The sequence below is a fragment of the Gobius niger genome, assembly GCF_951799975.1.
Source record: "Gobius niger genome assembly, chromosome: 2".
Taxonomy (NCBI): Eukaryota; Metazoa; Chordata; class Actinopteri; order Gobiiformes; family Gobiidae; genus Gobius; species Gobius niger.
The window spans coordinates 30,744,417-30,756,071 of NC_136853.1; the positions used below are offsets into that span (position 1 = coordinate 30,744,417).

Below are 11,655 nucleotides of genomic sequence, written 5' to 3' on the forward strand. Positions count from 1 at the left end.
TTTTTTTCCCCACTTGTGTACAAATACAATTACCGGTACATCACGACTACAGTACTATACAGTGCAACAGAGGTTAGTGTGATTTTCTTTTTAAATAAATGTGTATAATTACTAATTTGTAATCTTGGCCATGTGAGAGTTTTTTGTACCATTTCAAAAAGTGAATTACACTTACAATGACCAATGACTGGATTTTAGAAGCAGTATATAATTTAGGGGAAACAAAATGAAATGAAAAATCTTGCATTGACATATTTGCTACATCTACTTTAATGCTACACTAACTTTGAAACATGATTACATGTATAAAAATGTAAATGCATTGTTGATATCTATGAGATGTTCAAATGATTTTGTTTGTACAAGTTTGCACAAGCAGATTCTAAATAGAAAATAACATGCACCTGATCTCATCATATTGGCAAACACTGGTAATGGCTAATATTTAGCGTTTTGAAGAGAAGCCCTTCAACTTTGTGCCATTTGGTTCAAAATGCAAGCCGGCTAAAGAGCTCTCACGCCAGAGAAGTCTGCACCCAGAATATTCAGGACAGTTTAAATGCCATGTTATGAATACTGCAAGTCCTGTACTTCTTTTCAGTCCTCCTTTTGTAAATGTACTTTTAGGCACTGATTTGAGGTACTCTGCTTTTAATAATCTTTGAACCACTAAAAAAAAAAAAAAGAATAGTTGATTTGCTTCATGACTGGAACTCCGTACATATGTTATGGTTTTCTCATGGAGTGTGCAGACGTTTGGGTGAAGGACATGAGCCTTGACTCTCAAAGCTGGCGGCTCTTCCAGGCCACTGTATGCAAGACACAAAATAAAACATTCACATAGTTTAAATGGATGAACCGGGCATTATCATGTGCTAGTTCACTGGCTTATGATCACCTCATAACTAACAACAACGATAATAACAACAACAACAACAACAACAACACAGAATGTATGTGATGGGATTCGTGGGAGCCAAATCAGTGGAATCAATTTGTTTCAAAGACGGGACAGGGTTCGTGGGGGGTTAGCATTATCTAATTACCAATGCGATAATTTGGAGCAGTCGGGAGTGGCCAGGTAGGTTTTGGCTGACGTCGAGACAGCGGTCTGTGGAGGGCGGTCTGTGGAGGGCGGTCTGTGGAGGGCGGTCTGTGGAGGGCGGTCTGTGGAGGGCGGTCTGTGGAGGTCCCAGTTGCTGCTCTCGGATCACTGTGATTGGCCTTGTTTTACCGGCAGGTCAGCGAATCAGCTGGATATTAGAAGGAGAGCTTTTCTACTGTGTTTTTGAGTCATGAAACACTCTAAATTTGGCTCCTTCGTGCTAATTTTGCAACACCTGCTGCCAGAGACACACCACACGGCGTTTGAACGGGGACCAAGGCATTTTGTTACAATTTACTTCTGAACATACGCTGCAAACATTATGTGCACATGCACTGTGTAGGGTTAAGTGTCTTGCCCAAGGACACAACAACAGTGTGCATTTGCGGGAGCTGGGATTCGAACCCATGACCTTCCGATCAGAAGATGACCCACTCTACCAACTGCACAACCATCGCCCCGGTAACTGTGGTGACTGTAGTAGTAGTAGAAATAATAGCAGTGAAAGTGAATCCGTGTGCCCTTCGATCATTGGTTATTCTGTTCCAAAATAAAATCTGAAAAACAAAATTTCTGGTTGACTTTTTGTTTTTTTCCAGCTGACTGTACGCTGTGTAAAGTTCCTGTCAGGTGTACACAAAGACATTCCCCACTTTCCTGGAGCTGAATATCTAGTGCTGCACTTGTGATGCAGACATTTTGTCAATAATTCTGCGAGTGAGGATGATTAGAGCTTGCTCGTTTAGCCACAGGCATTGTACGCACTAGAGTCCATGTCGCTGTATTAACCCTTCGGTGATTTCACTCAGAAGCACAATCTCCCCTTTGTCCCTTTCTCTGTGACCACAGCTGCATCAGCAGGTTGAGCCAGCAGCCAATATGCAGGCAGCACTGCTGGAGCGCTGCGCTCGGTACTACAGAGGAAGGAGTGTCATTGCACTGGGACATCTTATTTGAGTGTTTCTGGAGTTTTGACTTAGGCCATCTAGTGCTTGATTGATTTAACTGTTTTTTATTTTAGAGTTCACCTTCCCCAGTTTTGTTGACATGACAACCCCAGACACCTGACTTTATTCGCCAATGACGCAGATAAGGGGAAGGCGCTTGGACCCAGAGCAAGTTTTCAAGTTTTCATCTCTACCGTTCAGAAGTAACATTTACAACATTTACAATGAGGCTCGCTGTGTGCCACTTTAACATGTCTCACGGTCATCGCAGCCACTGCTTTGGTTGGTCTGCTTTCGTTGCAGGTTGGGGCACATAACACTGTAGAGCAGGAGTGTCCAAGCTCTTTGTCGCCGAGAGCCAAAATGAAAATGTGCCTGTGGGCCAAACACACATTTTTTCGGTATACATTTGCATTTTATTCTATCTCTTCAAATTACATGCAACATTAAAATAAATGTTAACTATGCCAAAAACCTAGTTTTACTAGAACAAAATCAACAATTGCAGCCACCAAATTTCAGCAATATATGCAACATGTAAACAACAACAATCCTTGCATTTTTAACATTACAAACGGCTTATTTATTTTACCTTTATTTTACTCAGGAAAGTGCTACTGAGATTAAGAATACATTTATATCGTTATTCTGGCGTTATAAGTGATTTGCCTCAGGTGCACTGTGCGTAAGACTGTTTTTAATGCAGTGGAGCTGTTACCATAGAAATGCGCTCGCCTTGCACTAGCCTAGCGCCACGTAACTCTTCAAATATAAGAAGGGCGTGAATTACTAAAATAAATATCTCCAGAAATCAGCAACACTCTGGATAACTAGGAAATGAGGCCCTATGTCAAAAATCCTGAAATATCCCTTTAACTTTGCAGGAGGATCGGAACAGCGCCCCCAATCTGACACTGGTGGCCAAAAAGTATACTGCATCCATACTAAGGGCTTACCATTAAGAATGAATGGGAAGAGTTAAAAGAGTTAGTATTCACCTTAAGTAGGTCACCCTCTGGTGGGCCAAACTTATGGCCTACCCTGCTGTAGACTATAAAGGAATGATAACCAAAACATATGCCATACCCCACATCAACGTGCAGTCGCGCACTGATGGTTGGTATACCTTCCTCCTGCGCAATGGCGCAGTGCAACCTAAGAGCTGGGAAAGACAACTCCATTTTAAAAGCTGCAAATGATGCAGCTGATGTAGCTGTGGACACAGAGAAAGTGACAAGGGGACAATGGGGAGATTGTGCTTCTGAGTAAAAATAACCAAAGTGCCAAAACAGCGGTACAGACTTGTTTAACTGCGTTAATGCCAGTGGCCACCTTTTATTGTTGATCTAGTCCAAATCAGCCCAGCTTGATTCACATCTAGATCTAACAAAAGCACACAAGTGCAGCACTGGACATTCAACTCCAGGAAAGTGGAGAATGTCTTTGTGTACAGCTGTAAATGTAAATCCGGGTGTTTCTAGACGGTAAAATTACGCGGTGTACACACAGCTCATAGGTGCCCCAGACAGATAGAGTTGGAGGAAAAAGTGAGTACACCATTGGAATTTCTTACATTTCTGCCTAAATTCCTCATAAAATGTAGTCTGATCTCTATTACAATCATAAGAATGAGTATGCAGTGTCTGCTTAAACTAATACCACCCAAACATTTACATTTTATCATATTTTTATTGGTCATAACATGTAACAACTGCTCTATTTATATCGTTTTGGCATGTCACGTTCATAAGTTCAGAAGTTTGTGGATACGGCATCGTGCACATGTTTGACGCTTTTTGGAGAAGTTGCTGGATGTGTGGCGCGGTTTAGCTTCCAGGCCACGGCTGCATGGTGCGCACTAGACACACACTGTTTGGATACAATCAGAACTACAGGTGGACTTTGTCATACGAGGGATGTCAGGGTTGTCTCTGGACTTCACCGGGAAAAACACTCAATATATACTCTTAAAAAAAATGCTCTTCTTTAGGAATTTGCCAAAGTGGAATGTGATCTGACAACATCTGGCACACAGGTGAGCTCCCTGGTGCATGTCACCTTAACAGATTAGGTGGCATCATGGCACTTGAAGGCATATGTGGTTTGTTAGAAAACTGTTGTAGCTGTTATTTTGTTTTTCAGATTTAATTTTGAAATGGAATAACCAATGATTGACACAGATTGTTTTAGCACTTCAGCTTTTGTTTCTGTGTTTCAGTATTTGTTTTAATGCTTTAATGCAGTTTCTTCTGTGTGTTTAGTGTAAAACATTAATAACAGAAAGAAGTCAGACACATCTTACCTCTCCCAGTGCGTGCCAGTGTGTGATGGGTTTCCGTGGATACGCTAACATTTCATTCCAGTGGTCTCGGCCCAGCCCTTCTGCTTCAGGACCAGTGCGACAGACGCCTATCACTTCATTGTGACCAACCCTGTGAAAAACACACAAATATGCAAAAAAAAAGCTATAATTTATACATTAATTCTCCAAATGTTCCAGGTCTCACAGGAAGAACCCAAGTGACCCCAATTACACCTCCTGGAAATCATATTATTTCCATTACTGTGTTGAAAGACTAGAAAGAATTGAAGATGCATAATGTGTCCTGCTTACCTATCATAATCCATGACCATGATGGACAGGCTGACTTGTTCCACATTTTCAGGAGGGATATCGAAGATAATGGCCTCGTTGTACACAGGGTTGAGTGTGCTCTTCTTAGTGGTGGTTTTCCTCTTCTTTAACCTCCGCCCATCACATATGAGGTACACCTTCACATACGGGTCTTCAAAATACATACATAATTTCAGCATCCAAATGCCATTTATGTTTCTCTCTCTCTGTCTGTGACTGCTTTATGTCTATATGCCTAATACGTTTCAGGTCCAATTTTGTGAGAGACGATTCTGTGATGAGTAATTTCAGCATACCATTTATTTTGGTGTAAAGAATCAGTGATTTACATAGTACATCATATCTTGTTTAGTATTGATTTCATTGCAATTCTGTATCAAAACAGAAGACAACTGGATAGTTATATTTTCCTATTGGCTTGGTGGCCTCCTGTTTGGTTGGATTGAAGTTTATTTACACCACAGTATGCCGTTCTTCATGCGAGTTCCATGTTGTTTGCTGTGTGGTTACCTGAAGAGCCCGTGATGTCCATGGCTTTGAGGTTTCTGCATTTGATGACTGTTAGGGTCATCCTGCCTGCTGTGGGCAGGTAGCACAACGAGTACATGATCTCTCCCAAGTCAACACTCTCCTAGACAACAAGGTGACATCACTTTTAGAAATTAACTTGTTACCAATTTTCAATACTGTTTAATGTGTACTAGCATATCCAGCATATGTACATGATTGTGTGTTTGTGGTAATTTCCCCGTTTATAAATGAGTTAAATTTATCAACTCTACTCAACAGAAAGAGTAAAACGTACTTCGTAGTGTGTTTTCACTCTTTGATAGGCTATTACACATATTATTATAGTAGTTTTATGCCAGCAGAAAGATTCTAGTTTGCAATTGTTTCTGTCCTTAGACTTAACTCAAATTAGAATACTGTTTCCGTAACTCTAATTAGCATGGTGCAGTCAGTATGCTATTTTAATACAGTGTAGATATATCGGCCGGCCGATATTTGGGGCCAATATTTGGGGATTTTACAATATCGGCTATCGGCTGATCTAGCGCCGAAAATAACAGAGACTTCTCGTTTTTTGCATTGAAAAGAGCCAGGGCTTTAAAATGAGTCCATGCACAACTCCCTAGGCCTCAGGGGAGGTGAGAAACATCGCAATGATAATTGGTTAACTTCAAGTTTGTTAAACACAAGTTTCACTAAACCTCCGTCAATATGGGCATGCTGCATGTCATTTTGAAGTGCAGAATCTGGAGAATTCAGTCGCTGAGTTAGTTTTAACCTCCACTATTTTTGATCGCCGGGCAAAATGCAGAGGCTAGTAACAATACGCTAATGCTAACGACAACTATTCAAAGCTCGGACAAAAACTATGATTGGATCACCTAAAGTAATAAAAGGTACAGGATTATAGACCAGACATTTGGAAAAATCGACCAAATAACATCCCAAAATATCGGCCTTAGAAAAACCCATATCGGTCAGCCTCTAATACAGTGGGTCTATATACGTGTGTGAATCACTTGAGCAGCTCTTCAAAAAAATATATGCAGTTCATCCGGAAGGTATTCAATCCCCTTCACTTTTTCTACATTTTGTTGTTATAGCCTTGATATAAAATGGATTATAATAATAGAAAAAAAGAGCCTTGGTCAGGGAGGTGACCAAGAACCTGAGTGTCACTCTGACAGAGCTCCAGCGTTATTTTGAGGAAATGGGAGAACCTTCCAATAGGACAACCATCTCTGCAGCACTCCACTGATCAGGTCTTTATTGTCGAGTGGCCAGACGGAAGCCTCTCCTCAGTAAAAGGCCCATGACTTTGCCAAAGGCACCTCATTCCGGCACCTAAACAACTCTCAGACCCTCAGAAACAAGATTCATCAGTCTGATAAAACCAAGATAGAACTATTTGGCCTGAATGCCAAGCGCCTGGAGGAAACCAGGCACGGCTCATCACCTTGCAAATACCACCCCTACAGTGAAGCATGGTGGTGGCAGGATCCTGCTGTGTGGATATTTTCCAGCGGCAGAAACAGGGAAACTAGTCAGGATAGAGATATAACATTAATGCAGCAACGTACAGAGAACCAGCTCCAGAGTGCACAACAGGACAACGACCTGAAGCACACAGCCAAGATAACAAAGAAGTGACTTGAACCCAATTGAACATCTCTGGAAAGAGCTGAAAATAGCTGTGCAGTGATGCTCCCCATCTCGCCTGACAGAGCTTGAAAGGATCTGCAGAGAAGAATGGGAAAAATGCCCCAGATGTGTGCCAAGCTTGCAGCATAATGGATACTCCAAGATGACTTAAGGCTGTAATCGCTGCCAAAAGTGCCTCACAAAGTACTGGATAAACGGTGTGAATACTTGTACAAGCAATATTTCAATTTTGATTTTTTTGATAAATTTGCACACACACAAAGAAGATTTGGCTGTAACATAGCAAAATGTGGAAAAAGTAGAGGGGTGTGAAAACTTTCCTGATGCACTGTATGTTTGTCATCTCACCGTGGTTGTAGCATGGATATCCTTCCACACCACAGCCTCACGAGAGAGGTCAGAAAGTTCAAAGAGGTTATCTACCACGACTTCACCAATCATGTCGTGACTGGTGAAGCGGTCAAAATCATAGACACTGAAGTGCAGCTTTCGGTTACACAGCTCATCATAGGCCACGGGGAAGCAGAAACTCTCATCAAATGTAGGGTTGAGATTCTTGCGGTGGACTCTGGTCTGAAACTTTCTCTTTCTCTCTGGTAGAAGATAGATCTTTACATATGGATCAGAGGTGCCGGTGAAATCTTTAGCAGGCAGGTCTAAAGCCTTGAGTATCATCACAACCAGGGCCTGTTCCTCGTAGTCGTATCTGAGAGAGAAGCTGAGTTTTCCGCAAGTCTCCACTGGTGGCTGACCCTCATCTTCTGTGTCAACGGACTTCTGCTTGTACAATTCTGGTTTGATTCGGCCAATGCTTGCTGTGGACGACTGTCGCAGAGGCACTGCATCCATACTGAAGTCCACACTGGACACATTCTTCTGACGTGGCAGGTGACGCCGGAATGAGTTGTGCCTGTGGAGAAAGGGATGGGTCAAAATATTTGGCCGCAATCTGGCTCTTCAGGACCGGTGTAAAATCATATACAATTTAGGTCATGTAACATAACATATTACTGAAGAGAATAGCATGTGTGTCAGTGTTAGGGTCTTCTCTGTACCTCTATCCCCTCAGAAGTACCATTAGCTCTACCAAATTCCCATTGAATCTCGGCTACATGTGTTATGGAAGCTTTCAAAAGAAATGTACTTTTGTGGCCGGCTGATATATTGTTCGGGCCTACTTTTTACAATATTAATAATATTACAATAACTAAAGGCAGCTGTTGTAAACCTTGTTGTAGACATTTATAGCCATGCACAGATGGAAACAATCTGTGCAAAAGATTCACACTGTCTTCTTAGTATAAACTATTAACGCAGGTAAACAAACCTGCCTTACTAAAAGAACAATTGTTAATAGTGGAAACAATCTTATCTACCGGCCATTACACCACATACATAGTCCAGTGTTAAGCCATCTTTTTTTTTTAACTTATGTTAGGTCAAGCTTAAAATTCCAAATCATATATAGACCATTCATGTGACTTTTGGTTGGTCAGCTGGTTCAAACTGCACCTATTGAAATATAAATTAAAATGAAACAGCTGACTTGTCAACCAAAATGACAGAGACTGAGTGTGATAGACACTCAAATATGCTATTGACATTATAAAACACCCACAGCCAGGATTGTCTTACAAACGAGATTAGAGTACTTCCCCTCGCTCAGTGTGCAAGGGCGAAGTTGTGCTTCTAAAATCTATGTACATACCATACTTAGAAACGAACTGAGTATCAGTATCAGCTTTGACAGTGGGGGCCATCCCACAGCCTAATTATGGACATTCTGTTTTAAACACAGCACAGAAATACAAAGAAGAGTCACAGCTGATTGTTTAATTATTAGGGTTGCTTCCCTTTGGTTGCCATAGCAGCTGAACTTACGGGGACAGATGATTACAGGGCTGAAAGAGAGGCCAGGAGACATGTGCTGCACATAGCGAGGCCTGCCGTTTCCACAGTCATATTACAAGGCAAAACAGTATTCCATTTTCAAGCCAATAAATGTCTCCTTTTTTTTTTTAGTTATGGCCATACAATTCATGATCTGCTGTTATGCTCTGCTTATAATGCATTTGTTTACATATAGTTGATGAGTAAAGTCTGCACACCCGAGGAAGCGACAGGTGCGTAGAAGAATTGGTTACTTAACTTGAAAAAAAGGCTCCCGCGCACTGTCTCGCTCTTTTGCGTGGCTTTTTTTACAGTGACGTTTCGGTCGCTCTGACCTTCATCAAACATATAGTTACAATGGAATAATAACCACCCCAAAAAATCACTTCAAACGTGAATTTGACCATCTGGGGTAATTAATTTGTCTTTGTCCTGTACAGTGTTAATTTTGACAACATATTTTAATTTAGTTTTAGTTTTAGTCTTTTGACGAAAATGTAATTCGATTTTAGTCTAGTTTTAGTCAAAAAAGTATCTTCAATTTTAGTCTAGTTTTAGTCGACTAAAATTGCAAGTAATTTTAGTCGACTAAATTTAAGACGAATTTAGTCGACTTTGCATTGATAATCTTCATTATAATCATATTTAATCTTGTTCCTCTGCTTCATGGAGCTGCTCCACATGAACAAAGCTCAGAGCTGATCCTTTGGCAGTGAATTTACATGATCTGAGGCTCTTTCAGACGGTCAATAGAAGTTTGGATGATTTTAGTCTCTCCTTTTCATTTTTATTTAGTCTTATTTTAGTCGACTAAAATATCTGGACATTTTAGTCATAGTTTTAGTCTCATGAAAAACTTTAAATTTAGTTTTAGTTCAATTTTAGTCGTCAAAATTAACACTGGTCCTGTATTGATACATTCATTCATTAGCATTACTGCATTGGTCAATTTTTGATCAGACTGAGGTCTAGGTCAGCCCTATGGTATTGAATTGTTGCAGTACCTGGAAGAAGAGGTGGGCTCGGTGGTCTGCCTCTGGATCTTGTTGGGCGGTGTCACTTTCTCCCTAGGGGGGTTCCTGAGGTCTGCTGGGATGTCTGGTGATGTCTGGCTGATTTTCATGGCAGCCTCTTGCAGTTTGACAAAGCAGCGGCCATTGGTCTTCACCTGCAGAGGGTACTTCTTCTCCACCTCAACCACTTTGTACTCTGGGGCATCAGCAGGGTTGGAGGGTGGCGGGGCTTCCGAGAAACCCACATGTAGGGCATTCTGTGTTTGAGTCGACAGACTTTTGTTTCTCCAAATGGGCCAGCAAAGCTTCCAAAATACAAAGAGAGACACTACCAACAGAGCAAGACCACAGAAACCCACTACCACAGCAAGGAGACTGATGGAGATGTCTACACAGAGTAGGACGCATGGACCACAGACCAGTTAAGCAAGCAGCAGACACATATCAAGACAAGACCAACATGCAAGGAGAAAGAGATAAGGAAGCTGTAAGAAGGAGGGGAAAGCAAAGTTCATCCTATGTAAGAGTGCTCTTTAAATCAATTTTACACGGGCAGATTCAATTTTAAAATCATCTACATCACGTGGATGTTTTCCACCTGTTGCTATTCCAAAAGCCACCACTGAGGTGCTGATGTACGTGCGCACAGGACTGTTTAAAGCGTCGTTGTCTGTTTTATAAATGTGTGTGGGGTAGTCTACTACAGAATAGGAGAAAAAATTAAACACTTTGGAAAAAAATAATAATAATACACATATATGTGTGTGTGTGTGTATAGGCTACATATATATACATTCACCTGCATGTCCTTTACCCAGTATACTACTCTCCAAAGGGAATATATCCGAGCATTTCTGACGGTCCACAAGTCCAGTTAGACAAAGTTCTGTGACAATCTGTAGAGCCCTTTGGCACAAAGTAATGCTGTCGTCCCCACGCACAGTCATGTCTCTTCTGTTAAGCCATTGCACGTGGGGTGATCCTGAAGGGCGACCGCTCATCTGGGCAGCGGTCACTCGCCGCAGAGAGCGGTCAGTAGAGGCTGTGCTGAGAGCTTCTCCAGTCGATCCATGCCAAGCGCAAAGAGAAACAACTGGTCGCAGGCGCACTTGTAGAGGCAAGTCCGACCCTCACTTTGGCCAATGGCTAAGCTCTGCAGTTTGCTCGCTGAGCTCATATCGCGTCTCGCAGCTGTGGCTACGTTGGAAGAGTATTCTCATGCTGAAGATGAGAAGCGAAAGGCACTGTCTGTAGCCCCGCCCTCTGCGCGCCACAAGTACGCACTTCTGCCACTTGTTGTCCAGTGGAGCAGATACTGCAAAGTTGCACTGCGGTGATTCTAACATTCAACAGGAACAGAGCGCCTCTCCTCATATGATGATCACAGTTGTTGATGAAATTTGACCTATTCTCAGGGTGGCTGTCTGTCACTGAATTAGCACGAAGACCTTTACATAATAATAATACCCTAGTGATAATACCTACATCAAACTTATATAACGCTTTTTTTTGGGGACACTCAAAGACACTTAACATTGAAACACCTAAAAAATAGCCTAACTAGCCTAATCAAGAGACATTTAAAGAAAAGCCAGTTTAAACAGGTTTTGAGAAATGATTTGCAGTTTCGCAGTGAGTCTCTGATGGGTTAAGGGAATGAGTTCCAGGGGGTAGAAGCAGCAATGGCGAAAGCTCCCCCAAGGTCCGGCATTAGTGTGGGGGATCATCATCAGCAGTTCGATAGTTAGTAAATAATAATAATTAAAGCCGCACATTAAGCTGCATTAAGGCCCTGACCCCCGCGCAGGTCCCTCCCTTGTAACAGCCCCTGCCCGCTCTCTCCTCGGCCTCACTTGACCAGGCTCACTCTCACTTTGATCAGTGGTGCTGCAG

General features: G+C 41.9%; 1 protein-coding gene across 1 annotated transcript; it reads right to left on the reverse strand.

Annotated features, from left to right (window-relative positions):
* Nucleotides 1–416: 416 nt before the first annotated feature.
* On the reverse strand, nucleotides 417–11,049 carry syt10 (synaptotagmin X). Its single transcript, XM_079551390.1, has 7 exons — nucleotides 10,562–11,049; nucleotides 9,754–10,150; nucleotides 7,208–7,769; nucleotides 5,198–5,318; nucleotides 4,667–4,838; nucleotides 4,355–4,484; nucleotides 417–809 (listed from the first exon to the last, which is right to left on the reverse strand). Exons 1-7 carry the CDS (start codon nucleotides 10,761–10,763, stop codon nucleotides 738–740), a joined length of 1,656 nt encoding a protein of 551 aa, XP_079407516.1. The 5' UTR covers nucleotides 10,764–11,049; the 3' UTR covers nucleotides 417–737.
* Between the last annotated feature and the right edge of the window lie 606 nt (nucleotides 11,050–11,655).